The 18,149-nt window shown below is 37.1% G+C and overlaps 1 protein-coding gene across 2 annotated transcripts in view; it reads left to right on the top strand.

The window, feature by feature from the left end:
* LOC131681931 (uncharacterized) overlaps window positions 1-10,870 on the top strand; it is a 323,359-nt gene extending 312,489 nt beyond the window's left edge. For both annotated transcript variants that reach the window (XM_058963033.1, XM_058963034.1), the window contains exons 5-6: window positions 1,560-1,906; window positions 9,779-10,870. In XM_058963033.1, the coding sequence (XP_058819016.1) occupies window positions 1,560-1,906; window positions 9,779-9,924 (493 nt within the window). In that variant the 3' untranslated portion in view covers window positions 9,925-10,870. The remainder of the gene's footprint in view (window positions 1-1,559; window positions 1,907-9,778) is intronic.
* Window positions 10,871-18,149: the final 7,279 nt, after the last annotated feature.

Raw genomic sequence — 18,149 nt, 5'->3', positions numbered from 1 at the left:
GTTACATACACACACACACAGACACACACACACAGACATTGTCCCAAATCGTCGAGCTGAGTCGATTGGTATATAAGACTCGGCCCTCCGGGCCTCGGAAAAAATCTTGAAAGTTTGAGCGAATTCTATACATTTCTTTTATAAGAAATGTAAAAATACCAATAAATTTGTTAGTTGAAGTAATAAATAATAGATTATTGGAGTCCATAACACATATTTTTGGTTTAAATATGGTTGATTTTTTCTGCGTGCACATACACACATACACATAAATTCAGACGTTTTTCGACTTCGATGAACTGAATCGAATGGTTAATCGATCAATCTGAAATTTTCACTGGTTGTTCCTTATTATATCAGCTACTTTGAGTACAAAAGTAATTTTACTGGAATGAGCACATCATTTTTTTCCAATCGGAAAACTCAATTTGTTAAGCGCGTTGGGCAATAAGTTCCTCGGTGATTAAAAATATCTTATTTTATAATACTCTAGATATTATAATATTATAATATTTTATAATACTCTATAATACGATAAGAGACTCTAACATATCCTAACTTAGATTGGAGCAACTGTTAGCTTGTTCTTTTTTCACGCCAACTGAAGTACACTACCCAAGCTAAAAGCAGCACATGCGACACCCTTGCGCTTTCCACAAAGCAATAAATAATTACCGGCTAGAATGACGCTACCTGACCAGTAATACGACCCGGTTTTTGAGCCAAAATAAGTTGTTTATCACAAAGCACTAAGCCAAAACATCTTAGAAGTTTTTTATAACTCGAGAGTGACTGAATAATCAAAACTTTTGAAAGCACCTGCGCAAAAATATTCGCCTTGAAAGCTAATATCATGTCACCGACAATAAATTCAATTTGTGAAAATGAACTGTACATTCATTTTATTGACAGCCGGCATTATTTTGACTGCACCGGTACCTACAAAAAGAAGCATTGAATTGAAACAAACCTAATTAATAATATATATTAAGGACTACTGAATAACGATGACCAATTTATGCGACGCGGGGTTCCCATTCACCACAAAAGGTAGACACGAGATAATAGGGGAAATAATTTGATTGATTGACTCGCTCCAAATTGCATTTATTGTACACAGAAGTGCCGCCCAATCGTGATTTTATTATCATTGTTCAGCGATTCTGGGTATGCTCGGATAAGTGAATTATCAATGGATGTATTGGGATTAGCATTTTCTTTTAACTTACCTTCGGCGGTGATATCGTCTCGAATATAAATTACACAGTATAAACCCAGTTATTGAGCTTTGAGGCTGTCAGCAGCGTTTCCGATTGAAGCAATCACTAAACCTGATAAGATGTGTGTCATTTAGCCAAATTCATTCTTTTGGAATGTTCGATGAGCACCGAGAGTCGAATGAGACACTCAGTGAACAGTTCCACATTGAATTTAAAATTTATTCATATTGTATCTAGCTAGGCAGTCCCTTCCCTGATAACGCCTGCCTTTTTTAATTTATCAAGGATTACCAATACTTAACTGTTTACATCGCCCATGTGTTTTGGTTTCAATTTCAGGTTAAAACGCAGTCCAGCAAAAATGTCTCCAGCCGATGCCCTGTCGCTACTTGCCCTGCTAGAGTCCCGTGATCCATACGTTTCGGACTACTACCCGTCGATTTCGCAGGCCAACGGTCCCAATGATGTGCTACCCTACTCAGGAAATTCATTCTATCAGGACGTTCCCCTTGCGCTAGCTCTAGCCCGTTCCCCTGGAAGCACCGGTCCGATGGCACCCTACAGCGACGCAGACGGTGCATGGATGAACACGTGGACCGAACCGGCCGTCGACTATTTGGGATTCCCGTTGGACGTTGACACACTTTCCCGACTGGATGGATATGGCGGCAAGCCTACCAAAAACGGTAAGCAAATGGGTAGTTGTTGCACTTTGTTCGTGACTCCTGAGGCTGGAATATTTATGACCAAATGGGTGTATATTACAATATTGGTTGTAAATTTGGGGACCGGTAACGTGGGTGGTTTTTAAACACAAACACGATGTTACTTTTCTGATTGTCTCGTTCAGCTGCCGTTAATTACTTGTTTCAGTTGGTACCTTAATTTGTTTGACGCGACACTTTGCGTTGGCATAACTGTGCCGATTTTCTAACCGTTTAAACTTACTTAACCCTTTGCGACGCAGTGGGATATATACATTCCACCTACTTCTCCTATTTTTTATTGGATTTCTAGCGTTGACATATAAATACGATTTTTTTCTTTTAATCAATTCATAGGAATGTAAGGAGTACAACTAGCACAAAAATTATGTGAATTTGTTAATTACTTATTACTTATAAACAATTAAAACTTTAAAATCTCGTTTTTTACAATAAATTTGGCTGTGCCTGAACTAAAAATTCTAATAAAAATTTGCGAATATCTCAAACATTAAACTAAATAATAGATTTTTTGCAGAATTTTTCGAAGGTCAGTCTTTTAGAAAAAAATTATCAAAATATGCAAAAATGGAGTTTATTAGTATGTTGGTCTATAAAAGATTCTGAGAAACAAGGATAACTTCTCAACTAGCAAAAAAATAGATTAAGTGGTTTTTGAGGTTGCTGATTACGATTCTGTTAACAGAATTTCAAAATTCACAATGGCAGCAATTTTTTACGAAATTTGCGAATTTTGTTACAATGAGTATAAAACTCGATTTACGAGTTCTGGGGCGATTCTGATGTCAGAATTCGAAGATTCAAAATGGCGCCTACAAAATGCAAACCATTTTTTACGAAATTGGCAAATTTTGTTACAGTCAGTATAAAACTCGATTCACGGGAGTTTTTTGGATCCGCCATTTTTAATTTTACATTTTCGATGTCAGAATCAGAATCAGCGACCCCGGAAACCTATATAAAGCTAAAAATAACAGTATTAACAATGAAAAAAAAATTCGCGTCGCAAAGGGTTCAGGGGTTATCCTAACTTGTGTGTTTTTTATTTGCTTTAATGTTTAAATATTCATTGATAAATATTAACTGAAGATTTCTGTGAGTGTAAAAGTTAATAAAATTTTTAAAATTGAATTTCCCGAATATAGTCACTCTGCGGTTTTGCTGCTTTAACTTAATGCTCAAATTTTAACTGTTTCATAATCATATTACAAAGTAAACTTGGGTGGTAAACTTGGGTGGAAAGCTCAACTCCTACCAGCAGAAGGCAATGGATTCTTCAAATTCCCTTTCGATCATGGCCATATGAGCCTGCCTAGTCCTAGTTTTCCGTGTTATTTTTTTTATTTCTATTATAGAGGGTTTAACCTTAAGGTCATTCGCCTCTTCGGGTTAGAAAAATCTCTTATGAAAAATATCTAACCCTATGTGCGGGGTCGGGACTCGAACCCAGGTGGGCTGCGTACAAGGCAATCGATTTACCAATACGCTACGCCCACCCACGTTTCCGTGTTATGTTTATAACTGATTCGCTCTAGAATACCTATCTTTCAGTTTCATTGCTTACCGTCATCGGGGGTTACTTTACGCCACGGGGGCTACTTTACGCCAAAATTAAAGAATGATACTTGAGCTTCTAGTTCAAATTTAGCGTTATATTTTGACAAAAACAAAACATAGTAGGGTAAAGTGCCTATTTTCACCATACTAAGCAGGGTGCCTCACTAATTCGTTAATTTTTAGCCCTACAATCAATGGAATGCGTAAAAAATGACATCCACAGCTTTGCTTCGTTGTTAAGAACCAATATAATAGCACAAATGCGCTGAAAACAGTAAAATTCTCGTGTTTGAGCGTAAAGAAAACTCGAATCGAGTGCCCCTATTGTTGTGCTACCATTTGACTCAATGCGTTGAACAAAGATGACAGACACCGCTCTAACCAACGGCTTCAAATGGGTAGGGTGATAATAGAAATTAACCTGGCAATGTGAAACAAATATTTGTGTTTGTACTTTTTGTCCGTATTTTTGATTGGTAATTGGTGACCATATGTCCATTTTATCTAAAATTGGGGCTACTTTACGCCAAGCTTTACTTAAGGGGTTATATACAAAATTGTGGCGAAAAAGTGAGCTAAGTTCGTGTTTTTTTAAGTGCTTTATGCAAATCTTATTTGAAAAAGGGAAAAACAGTTCGTTAGTAGTGTTATCGAAGTTCGAAAAAAACAGGTTGAATTATAAAAATATTCAAGGTTTGTGACGTTATGGCCTATCCCCCGAAACGTGTTTTTTGGTAGAGGTTTGCGGTGAACGCTCTCCAAGCCGAACCGCTCAACAGAAATCAAAAAAGAAAAAGATTATTGAAGAAAAATGGATTGAGGTGAACTTGAACGGATCGGTTTCCCAATAAAAAAAAATTATTTCCGATAAAAAAACATGTTGACCAAAAAATTGAGTTTTTTGGTGTTTAAAATTTTAAACAAAAATTCATTGCAAAGAATCGAAAATTATTGGATAAAAAAGAACCGTTCAAGTACACGAGAATATTAATACAAACAATTCAAAAAAAAATTATGAAGATCGGATGAATAGTTTTTGAGATATCACGTTCACCTCATAGTTCCGAGATAATTGCGTTTAAAGTTTTGTGTTAACTTCACTCGTGGAAGAACCTGCGCGCTGCGAACGGCTGTAGTTTGAAATCTGATGCTCTGATCTGGATGAAATTTCGCACAGATATTTTCAAAAGTATGTACTTTCAGAATATTCAATAAAAATTTGGTTTTGTGAGTTCCAACTTTGTATATAACCCCTTTGGTCTATATTGCACAATCTGTATATTTGATCTAAAATTTACTCTTATTTTGGGATTTGATTCAAATTCAAAGCAGATTTTTATTAGCGTACTAGTTTGACTGTTTTGAAAAATAACAGCAATCGATAATTTGAAAGTTGAGTAGTGTAGTTACAAAACGCCATCGTTTCTAGAAGTATTTAAACTATGTGTATCGAAGAAATTTGTCGTGGAATGATAGAATAAGCAGCGGGGAGCAGCAGTGTAGGCGAGTGAACTTATGGTTAAAACCTTACTAAACAAAAAGGTCATCGATATATTGGAAATGGATATCTCATTAAAGATGGATGAACTGAACTGACCATTAAATATAACAGTACCATTCGCATTTCTGTTCGAAAAACCTTTGCACTCCGGAATACAACTACTCCGGAATAAAACTTTTAAGCGTTTTTTTCTCGGCTTGTTGTTTTTAATTGTAGGACTTATTGACTCTCCAAAACAAGATTATTGGATGCGTATAATGCAGTTCTTGAACATACCCATTTTATTTGTACGAGCGCGACATTCATTTGAATTCACACATAAATGACGATCATTATCTATAACAATAAATCAAGAAGTTAACATGATTTAAAAAAACTATTTGGCGTAAAGTAGCTTTGTTTTTTAGTTCTTTGTTCAATCTTGATTTTCGAAAAGTTCTTTTCACTGACTTTGGAGGTACTTCTGCCAAATATGTAAAACATCAAACAGTTTCAAATTTGAAGTTTTGTGATCATAGTTCTTGAGTGTAATGTACAAAACGTTCTATTTTTGGCGTAAAGTAACCCCCGATGACGGTAGTTTTAAATTTACAGCCAGTACGGTGTCAAGGGCCATGTATGAATGACGTAGCACTTTAGGGGGTAGAGGGGTGTAGCAAATTTGTGACGATGTGTGACTAGGGGGAATATTGTGACAAAATGCTCCGAGGGGGAGGGAGGGGTCGAAATTCGCCGAAAAAAAGCTACGTCATTTGTGTACCCAATGGGTAGGGATACGATATGGGTTGAGCTAACTAGGGCAACATGCTGACTAGCACTGACACTGAGTGCCGCAACTCTTCAGTTGTGGTGTGCAAAACAGTACACAGCGCACTGCATAATTTAAATATATCTGTCGGCTACTGCTATCGTCTCCGCTCCGCGTTCGACCAGAGAATGAGCAAGCGCGAGCAATGCTGCAAGTTATATATCCGAGAATGACGTCATCAATACAGCCAATCAGAGCCATGGAAAGGAGACATCACGAGGGCTTGGTCACTGGATGCCTATACCTGCCGTCGTCCCCACCCCCAGCGGTAGCACTGATGAAATGCAGCACTCATCGCTGCGCATTGTCAACATTCCTCATTGCTACTGCTGTTCGTTACGGCCCGACGTTCGATGGCAGAATGAACTCGCTCGAGGAATGATATTCTTTAAATAGTCGAGAATGACGTCATCCATAGAAGCGTAGTGTGCTGGGTGCTCAAATCTATCGCACAAGACGCTATAGGCACGATGTTACTTGTCTGGCAAAAGAGCAACAACTGATTCAAACAGGCACGCGGTATATTTATTTATAACTTTTCGTGTTTGTTTGAATCACTAAGGTGCTCCCTATCGTCGGCTCTGCCGGGGATAGATTGACTGATGTATGGAAGTTTTCACGTTTTCCGAGATCTATTCATTTGTGCTTGTTTTTCAATAGTGTGCTATTGAAATACAAAAACACTATAGCAATAAAACATAATTTCAGTTAACTCCGAATTGTTTGGTGACGCAAAAACATGACAACGTTTGATTCTAGATTTTAGAATGACACCCTGCTCCAGATAGTGCAGTAAGACATTTTCAATGTCAAAAGATTCAGATTGTGATATGTAATATTTAAAAAACTGTCTTGAATGGCACTCATAAACTTTTACACAGTAGTACCAAAAACTTCTCCCCCAGCTTTCCTCTACTTTCATTACTGTTGCAATAATTGTTCGAGTGAAAAACAGACCAGTTCCGACTTCTTAAACCCCCTTCCTTTTTAGTGGTAACGTAAGGGACGTATGACGGTTACAAAATTCCTACCAATATAATGTAATATTAGAGTAGGCATTTACAAATTAACGGAACTTGATTCATTAAAACAGACGCGGCGAATTTTCAATACGTATTGACCCGTGATCATCGATACTAGTTAGATTAAAGTCTTATTGGGGTTGAGCTGATTGCCGAACACCTATTTATTGAAAAAAATATATTAATCGAGGGTTGTATACAACCCGAACTTACAAAAGGAAACCAAGAAATAATTTTGTGCTGCCCAATATAACCAACTGTACCGAAAGATTCACTCTGCAAGACGGATGCACCAGCAGTTTCAGGCGCGCGTCGTTTGTAGGGGACAAGCCTGTCCCTGTCAGCATACGACCACAGATCCTAGCCGATCTTCACTAATGCCACTCCCGCTCGAAACAAAACCGAGACAGGCTCCAATCCGTCAACCCATCGAAGTGAACAAACTGACAGTGGTTGGGGATAGAACCCGACCTAGTCCCAAGTCTAAGCAAAAACGACAAAATGTGGCCTGTACCCCGTTTGGCACCGCGGGGAGGTAAGGGATAGGAACTCTGTATCAGAGGTGAATGGCGATATAGATAGGCCTCATGTTGCACGATAATACAGCTTTGCCAACCTAGTTTTAGTTTTAAGTATCATGTTACCGTTCGCAGTCTTCAACGATAATCAGACAGTCAATAATTTTAAGCAGATAAGGATAAGTTATACAGCAGATAAGGATAAGTTCACCTAATTTAAGTAAACAATTAAATAAGTACAATTTTAAACAGTTATTTATGAGCTCTCACCTCGCCTTCATCAATATAATTTAGGTTTAAAGTTTAGATATAAGAATTCACGTTTAGATATCAGAATTCCACTTTTTTGGTTAAATTTAGATAATATTTCAACTTTTTCAATACTATTAGATTTAGCACCCACTACGCTTGAAGTTTTTGAAATTGGTACTATGGGAAAATATAGAGGAAAAATATATTACATGGACTTTTGAAGTAGTACTCAGAAAATTACAATGCATGTCTATTTTTAAAGAAAATAACCTTAGTATTTGAATTATTTGATATTTCCGTGTCTCTAAAAATACGGGAAAGTGAGGTGCTGGGTCATTTTGTCCCCAACATCCCCCATTTTTTCTGCTCTGTACTCCAAATCATACGCATTTTGCAGTTTTCAAAATGTGAAATAATCTCAGAAATCGAACGGAACCTTTACGACCTTTGTCCGAATACGAGAAGTAGGGGTTATTGAGCCTTTTGTCATTCATATTAAAACTCATCAATTTCACGTTCATATATCTCTATTATTCTTCAATCCATTTTCATGGAAAATTCTTAGAAACAAAACAAAAATAGATTAGTTTCCGGTGAAATTCAGAAACATATTTTTTTGACATTTAGTCTCGATTCCACATTTTTATAATTAAATCGCACATGCCAACTCCATTTTACGATAAGTTATTAAATTAAATTAATAGGGACAAACTGATCCAGTACTCCACTTTTCCGTATTTTTCGAGAAACGGAAATACCTTCATTCAAATACTAAGGTTATTTCCGTTAAAAAGAGGTATGTGTTGTAATTTTCTGAGTGCAACTTTAAAATTTATAGCATTTAATATATTTTTCCTCCATGTTTTCTCATAGTACAAATTTCAAAAACTTCAAGTGGGCGGGGGTCTAAAATTGTTACAAATGATGTTATATTTGGCATCTGAGCTAACCTTAACATTTGTCACAATATGAAAGGGGGAGAATTGCATCACGGGAAATACGCTATAGAAAATAATCCATTGGGTATCTTATCATGAAAATTTGGGTCGAAATAGTTTAGAGTGTATTGTTTACACTTATTGTTAAAAATACATTATTGCTGTCAGATTTTCGAAAATTGTTGCAGATAGATTGTAATCTGCGTGTGATACAGCAAATACGCGCGAGGAATGCATGGCTCTTTAAAACAAAAGAAGCTCAGTGTGGCCACCGAGATTACGGAAGACTATTCTAGAGGTTCAATACTAACAATTGAGCGGATAAAAAAGAAGTCGATTTTTTTGTTGCTTTGCACCAGACGCCCCCCTTAAACGCATCATAAAGTACGAAGAATTCTTTGCTGGTCTGAACAAGGGAGTTCGAATACTTATCTAACTAGCATTGAGTTGGTGTTAGTTACTGACGAGGAGAATCCGAAACACTAAAAAATAGTTTTTTTCCAAATTTTTCTCCTCCAAGAAGCAATAGTGCATGTTTCATAGGCCTGCTAAGCCAAACTAAATTTCGGTTCATTAATTCTCATCAGCTTAAATTAGAACTTCTTTTCTTACGGAACCTCGCGCAGGACTAGAAGATTGATAAGAAACACAAATTGTGTTTTCGTTTTTTAAAGCCAGTGGTAATCCGCTAGCTTGGTCTTGTCACTAAGTTAGTTTCGGTTGCTAATGAGAGGAATTCGAAAACCCTCTACAATAACTAATTCATTTCAGTGTATTTCAAAGACTTGGCGCAATTTATAAAAATGATTTAATCATATATTGTTTGGATTACTTTAATACAGGGTTGATTTTTGAAAATATGTGGCGTCTATCCCGAAATTACCGCATCTGCAGGTCAAAATAATTTTCGACTTTTGGCCAGGTTTTCAGGGAAATCCGCTACTGTGCACTTACAACCACCAGAAACAAGTTTGAAAATCAAGCCACATAGGGAGTGTTAAAAAAGTGATTTTTTTCTGCGGGAGCCCAGAAGAGTGCTACAGACGGTCTTGAATTGATAATATTGGTTCCATATTTACGGCTCCGTTACGTGGTGTATAACGATGAAAACATTGATACTACTGCATAACAGAAGAATTTCCAATCATAAGTGTACCTGTGAAATTGCATTTCCGGTTTCCCAACTCACAACGCCTGATAATCAATTTAATACAACAATATTTTCTTCTCATTTCAGGATTCTCCCACCAGAAACGATTTATGATTACAAAGCGAAAACGCAGCGTTAGACAGACCGACGGTGATGACTGCAAAAATGGCAAGAAATCTTGTCTGCTGCAAAAGTATGCTCAACTGCAACACGATAAAATCTCTCCGGTTTAGGCGGAAATGGCAATCGACCTCGGCACATCCCACACTGACACTGTAACATAACCGCAAACACAACCCATCTATGAAAATAAGACAAAATCCGCAAGCAATGGAAAGTCAGGCGGAGAAAACGGCTTGAAGGAAATTGAGTAAGATCACACTCTCAAATGCTTCCATACTACGCGAAAAAGAACGGAAAAACGGCAACCAACAATCGGATCAATGGAAACTGGATTATGAATTTAGCTAACTCACTGTAAATGTCAAGTGTTTCATAGCACATATATTTCTCCGTAATTTCGTTGAAAAATATTCTTGGGAATGGAATATCATTATATTATTTAAATAAAATGAAACTTACATTATACAAGCACATACTTAATCAAATTGGAATAATGATGTTTTCCCGTTTAAACGATGTTTCAAATTAATCAAAATATAATACTTAAACATTGTGACTACCATTGCAAATGATTGTAGTATCAGACACCTTTCAGAAGGCCGCAAGGAGAACGTTCAAGATCAATTGTTCTCCCATATTGGGGTTTTATCAATTAACTTGCTGTATTGTAACTAGCAATTATACATTACCATCACAATGCAAAATGCGATAAGATTACGGTTCAGAGGTAAAAAATAGTACTAGTGAAAAGAATTACATTCTATTAAAAACTTTAAACTAATATATTGTATATATATTTATCACAAGACAATGCTAATCGTTCAAAATCCACAATAAACCTTACTAGCAACCAGACGGTGTTATTTTGCACATCAAAAGTAAAACGGAAAAATCAACAAAAATCGTGATTATTTTCTTGCGAATCGAGAACAGTTTTATTCCTAGATTTCCAAGCGGATTATGCCAAACAGGACGCTATTTCAGGTGCCCACTGAGGGAGACAGCGTTGCTGTTGATCACGAATTTCAAATAAAAAACCCTTTGGTTGGAAAACAATCACTTGTGACTTTTATTGCTACATATAACAACAGACAACAGATGCCCAAGATCAATTTTTATTTAGTGTAGGAAATATAATTGTCGTTTTGAAATAACATCCATGACTAACAACAACGACGGAATGGCGGAGCTATGATGGGCTAGTACAACTTTAGCACGAGCCGCGAAGATGATTTATGCAATTTTCGATATTTAAAACCAGCGATTTAGAGTTTTTTTAGTGCACACACAAGGTCACATTTTTTTCTATTTACGCTGTGTTGTTTGTGATATTACTTTACTAATGTAGTGGGTGACTTTTATGGTAGCAGAGCCCGGGGCTTAGCGGTAGGAGTAGGTCGGCCGAGTTCCTTTTCCTCCGTTCTTTCTCACATTGTTAAATACATTCTCCAATGTGTTCATGTTGCATTGCATTTTGTTTTGTAGTAGCTCTGGGTGTTGAATTTTAATTTGAAATATTTCGAGCTAGATTTAATATTAGATCTTCCAGTCCGTGGTGATGGTGAGAGAGAGCACCATGAGCACAAGGGGCAGGACATTTTCGTTTGCCCGAGATGACCATTACTAAATATCTTAGACAATAAGTTCATTTGGAAACTATTCATAAATCATGTATGTGTATGTATGTAGTAGGAAGCCACAATCAGTTCAAGGCATTACCAGTGGATGCGGGTAGAGTTACAGTACACTAAATTTGTTTATCAGATAACTTTCATATTATTGCTGTTACTGAAGGGCCAAAATAGGGTTGGGCGGACGCGTAAACAGAGGTGTTTACGCGCATTTCGCGGAAAATAGAGAATCTCTTTCCAGCAATAACATCCAGCCACATAATAAAGAATTCCGTACCAGCTTTAACCCACCTGATGATTTGTTTGTTAGAAAGGCGCTTCTCACTCATTTCAGACCTTCAGGAAGAAACGGGAGGTTTCCTTCAAGTGATTCAGGTTGGCAATCCACTCCATCATCCAGTCTTCCAATCGTAAGGTACCCTGATGCTACTCATCGCGTCCCATATATGGTCAAGGCTCCGAAAATGGCAACCACAGGCGAAAATTTTGTTTTATTAAATTTTGCGTCAAACTATTTTTTCCCCATTTGTATATAACCTCTAATATTAAACAAAATGAATCAAGAGCCCAGAAAAAAATTCCATGTCTGTCATTTATAAAAGTTTGTTGATGGTTCTTGCATGACCTGAAAATGACTGAAATACCGTTAGGAGATAAAAAGCTAAACAAAATCCATATTTTCAACTCTTTGCCTGGAACCACATTTTTCCATCGTAGTAGTTAAAATTTGATGATATTGCTTGAAAATTTGAAATGAATATGGAAAAATGCTTTTTCTATTTGTGAAGTAATGAAAAACAAATAACTTGTAACGTGACAGATCAAAAATTCGAAAAAGTTTTGTGGACCACACTAACAGTTTGCATACAATGTCTAACCTACATTTTTTCTTATTACTTTAAGTCTACTTTTTGAAACTGTATTGTGAAAACCTTAAAAATAGTTTTATTCATTTTTGAGAAAACATAGTTGATCTTATGTAACGTGACAGATGTTTTCTGCCATAAAGGAATTGCATCAAGTTTGAGACAATTACGTCAAAAATTATGAGCATCTTCGACTTGCGAATATTTTTTGGTGAAATTTTTCAAAAAGAAAAGACAAAAAAAGTTGAAAAATACAATAACAAAAAACAATGATTTTTTTTGTTAACGCAAGCCTAAAAATAGAAGAAACAGTGATCGCATTGCAAGTTATTAGTAAGAAAGCATTTTTCACAACGACTTCAAGTCTCGACAAACATATGATTACGGCCTAAAAGCCAACTGTCAAAATTCACATTGAATGGAAATTCCGGACAAACCGTTACACGCCAATCACAGATGTTGATAATAAACGAAAGAGAAAAGTTTTCTCTTTCATAAACTGTTGTGAACTGTGTTTGACTAGTAACGGTTTGTCTGGAATTTCCATTCAAAGTGGATTTTGACAGTTGGCTTTTAGGCCGTAATCATATGTTTGTCGAGAAGTATGCTTCCAAATTTCCTAATATTTTCCAGTCATAAATATAATTTTTTCATACACTATTAATAGTTAATATCATATCGAAGCAAAATGCTCTTAAGAAAAATTTTCCAAAATATTTTGCTTTTTTTAAAGAAAATATCTAGTGGTGAAAATACGCGCTTTTAATAAGTTACTCACAAATACCAAACGCTAAAAAACATACCGCGTTTAAAATTTAATTAAATAAAAAAGCTTTAAAATATAATTGCATTGTGAAGAAAATAACAATATATGATTTTATAACAAAGACTTGAAACTTATTTCAAAAATCCTTTAATTTTTAATTTTAATTAAATTTTTTCTGTAAATAATTTAGTTATAGAATGTCTTTCAAAATGTTTTTGCAATTCGAAATGCTCATGAAAGATTGTCCTTCAGAATGCAGATGTTTTTAAGTTATTTTAGATTTTCTTTCGACACAAGATGTTACTTCGTGAAATTACGACCTTTTTATAAGTTATTCACGTTCATTCATCAAAACCAATATGTTTTTCAAAATAAACATGAAATTTCCCGTTAATACTCAGTTCCCAGATCAATGATGATCTGTGTACGACTGTCTCGATATCCTTGCTTCAATAAAAACACAGAACTGTAACGTGACAGATTCTGGTTGTAACGTGACAGATAATTGAAAATACTCCATAAAATCGAAAAAGAAGTTTTTCTTCACGAAAATTGTATTTCAAACTCTTCTTTGATTTCCAAACTTCAACTTAAAACTGTGTTCACGCAAATTTGGGGGCCAACGGAACAGACTTTTTCAATTTAGTAGGGCAACCACCAAACTCACTGCGAAAATTGTGTAACATGACAGACGTATCAAAATGACAATAAAGCGAAAACCATTCATGATAGAAAATAACTTTCTGTAGAAAAAATGTGCGCCTTAGTGACCTTAATAATGTGCAATTGTGATATAATCTGATTTTATTGTTTTTGCAGACTTATTAAATATGCGTAAACTTGTAACGTGACAGACAGAAGCCTTGACCATATGTTATTTAGGTAATTTCTCACTTGACATGATTATATATTCATGAATATATGCTTGAAGTTCGGCTCCAAAGGCACTTGGGTGTAGGTATAGGACTCGTCAGGATTAACCTGCAAAGGATTGTTTTTGTACAATAACAACCCTAAAGAACGTTTCTGCAATCTCTTTTCATGTGATTTTTCATTTGTCACGGCAATAGAGATTTCGAATTTTCTTATCTACAAAGAAAAAGAGGGAAAACAAACTAATGTTACTGTAGCTGGATCTATTTTTCTTCTAATTTGCTGTGCTGCCACAACAGACGGATAGGCGAGGAGGATTCTTCATGTTTTCTTCGACCGGTCGGCAGTTTCATGGGAATAAAACTTCCTTCCGCACACGTTCGTCTTCCCAGGCTGGAATCATCTAGAGCAAAAAAAATATTTTTCACCCGGAACACTAAGATAACGCGACGTCGTTACTTTCGAGTTCCGCTATCTTCTTTCTTTTCTTCGTCGTGCGATTGTTCCGACGTGAGTATCGATTCAAGCGGTACTTCATCTTCTTCGTCGTCTTCCCGGTCATAACCTGAGTTCAATAAAGCACAGTTTTGTATCTCAGATGAAATCCCAAGGGAGCGCCAAAAGTCCATACCTTGAATGGAATTGATAGTAAATTCATCTATTACAAGAGTGCAGAGCGCCTTTGTCAAATTTTTAAAAGGATACGAGAGATACGCTTGTTCGATGATTTGTGAGGCTTGCGCAACTTAGTTCGAATGATCTTTCCAAACGAATTGTCATAATCCTCATCACGAGCCGGTCGAAAACTATCGTAAATCTAGGGATTATTTGATAGTTGCTCTTTGGAGTGCTACTTTACTGCCAACTGCGACTTCAATTGGTTCTGATACCGTTTTCTGGCTATAAGGGCAACAGAAACATCAAAACCTTTGATGCCGAACATGATGACCCGCCTTGGTGACCGGCGTTCCAAATATTCGTGTCCTTTGTCTCCGCAATTATAACAGACGCCGAGCACGGGAGGGCGATACTTTTCCACCAAATAATCAAAACAGATTAAAGGTTCCCGCGGTGGTCCGATTGTATTGTATCCCTCAAGGTTTCTGGCAGGCCCCCGGTCAGCGTGGCAAGCAGAAAGTTAGCAAAAGTTGAGCAAAGCGAAATTGATGCTGGCAGAGTTTCTGCGAGCATTTTGCGCGATTTGTGCGAGAATTCTGGCAACGAATTCGCTCAAATGCAACAACCGTTTCTGACAGAAGCGGTTAAACCAACCGATGCTTCTCACTTTTATCCACAATCGAGCCAGAAATGTACGGCCAAGATCTCTGCACGCTTCCTGCCACCTCTTTGTCAGATGTTTTGCGCGATTCGTGCTAAATTCTACCAGGTAGGAATTGCCAGGATCTTTGCACAGTTTATGTCCGAGTTATGCCAGGGTTTAACTCGGTTCCTGTCAAAATAGACCTTTCTCGTCCAACCTAACCCCCTTTTTTCTTATTTTTATTCAAAAGACTACACATTTTTAAGAATATTGCCGTTGAAATGAGACTATTTGGAGCTATCGTGATTTTTTAATGATTTTTTTAAATTTCAAAAATGCAAGAATGTTGAGTATTTTTTTCACCTTTGCAAGAATGGTGGGACTCAAAATGTGTGTTTAGGCAACACTGTTTTGTATATTTTTGCTTGAGTTCCTGGCAACGCGGCAAATGAAGTGGTGAGTCGCGGTACAAAGTTCATTGGTTATGTAAACAAACTAAAGTGAACCTCTCGGTGGAGAACATTGCATGATAATGTTTAACCTCACTTTTTTGACAGTTCAGAGAGATTGTTTACATAGTCTTGGAATTTTTGTTGATTCGATCATAGTATGAGAAACTTGGTTTGGTTCGCTGCCAAATGTTAACACTTTCCAAACAAGGTCGCTCAGCTGTAATTTTTTATTTTTATTTTGTCGGCATCATACATTGTTCCGTTAAATTTAACATTTTTACTTTTATTGTACATGATTCATTGTAGAAGTAAGGAATTTCTAGCCAAACATTTGAAAAAGGCCCACTGCCAAATGCAAACAAATCGAATTTTCATGTTCTCTATTAAAATCCTGGGACAAAACCTGTAGATGTTTTTTTTTTCTTTTTTTTTCATTTGATCTCTTGTCTTGCATAGCCACTCTTTCTTCCTCACATATTTTAAATGGACTGGCTACATTTGACAGTTCCCCCTTACTGCATTTGACGGTTCCCTTTGGCTGCATTTGACAGCTCCCCCTGGCTGCAATTGACATTAGGTTTTTTCGTATCCACACGTCACGTCCCAGTTAAAAACTATCTATCTGGCCATGTGCATAAACATAACGTAACAATGGATTATGAAGAATTTAGATAATGATTTTATAACAAATTATAAAAGGGCCCGGCTGATATAAAAGTCCTAACTAGCAATACGTTTATTATAAAATGATTATAAAGGATTATTGTAACTGATTCCAAAAGGATTATAAAGGCAGTGAAATACGTACTCAACGAATTAAGGGGAGTGTCTCATGTAAACAATATGCGCAATCAAACTAAATAAAATAGTATTAAATTTTTAAATAGAATTATAATGAATTCGACCAAAACTTCTTTTTCCTTTTTCTCAAGGTTTATGTTTGGCAGTTAGACCCTGTTCAAATGTTTGGGTAGAATTTAGATTATTTTATCGTTGTTGCGATCAATTTCATTTGGTTTGTTTTGTTCACAATGTTAGTCGCGGAGCATTTTGGTGATCTATGGCAATTGATGACCTTTACACCCCATACTAGGTCTGCTCCTGTTGCAGCTGTTTCGCCTCGTCCGGCACCGAGTCAACCGATGGTCCAGCATGCGCCGCACTCGTCTGTCGCTATGCCAGTGGCAGGGACTTGGATAAAGGCTAAAAGGTCAACTACGGCTGGTGGTGTTGCTGCAATCGGTTTGCCTTCGGCCACGTTGGACATTCGGCTAACGGGAATATTCAGCGATTCCGATTCGAAGGAAGCAGCGCCAGTAGCAGACTGCTTCGGTTCAGCAATACGCTCCGGTATCGGACGAAGCTAACACTCCGGCAGGACGAAGGTTTCAATGAGGGGCTCAGGTATAAGTAGCAGAGTCCTTGCGCTTACTGCTTGTCGAGTGAACAATTCCGACGAAACCACTGCCACTCTCGCCAAGCTTGATCACCGTCATAAGTGCGACGTCAGCGGTATAGTGCCAGGAATAGTCTAGAAGAGTGCCAGGACTGACTTGCCGAGAGCTACAAGATTAAATAGCAGGGCGTTTTTAAAGTGACCGTAGTATAACGTAGAGGCTTTAGGCAGATGATTTATTCAGCAGAATAATATAGCAAAATTATCCAAAACATAAGAGCTGGCTGCCGAAGTGAATCCACACACATCATCACCTACAGAGGCAAGCAATTTTTTTTGAACGCAGCGAAATTCCTCACAATGAATAGATCTCGTTAGTTGAAATTCCAGGAAGTACAATTTTCATAGCATATTTAATCGACCGAAATTGTAGTCCTCAGTCGAGAGAGAGACTGATAGAGTAGCAGCAGCTAGGAATTTTCTTTCGAAAGCTAGCAGCGGTTTCGCGTATCCTGCGCTAAGTAGAGATCGTTAAGACAGATCTCCGAAGCATGTCAAGTGCTATCAGATGAGAAAAAACCTCGCATCTATGACCAGTACGACAAGGACGGTCTGCTGACCAACGGTTCCGTCCGGTACCACCATAACACGGCACCGGCGACACATATATTCACAACATACTAATTACTTATCCTTCCGAAAAAGTAAATGAATTGACTATGAAATTTATCATTCGCTGCCTAGTTATTTCGTGCCAATTTGAACAAGACAGCAGATAGCTTTATTGCGGTGCCAAAATGGCTACTCGGGATATAATATAAATTTACATATAATCTCTCCTCCCTGATATTCTACCAGAATGTATAATGCTCTGCATTATTATTATCACTCCAATCAAATCGTTCTTACTGCTTATCGTCAGTGCCGAGCGCTATTTTGCCGGCCAAATCAACGACAATGCGATAATCGACGAAACTTTTGCTGTGATGGAACTTGAACACCAATAATAAATAATTGTTCCATTCGAATGTTTGCAGCTATCATACGCTGGTAGGCATTCTGACCAATGGAAACGTTCTTCGATATGGGC

This window comes from Topomyia yanbarensis, chromosome 2, assembly GCF_030247195.1.
Source record: "Topomyia yanbarensis strain Yona2022 chromosome 2, ASM3024719v1, whole genome shotgun sequence".
Taxonomy (NCBI): domain Eukaryota; kingdom Metazoa; phylum Arthropoda; class Insecta; order Diptera; family Culicidae; genus Topomyia; species Topomyia yanbarensis.
The sequence above is the reverse complement of the archived record's forward strand: the minus strand, read 5'-3'. Positions and strand labels throughout refer to the sequence as shown.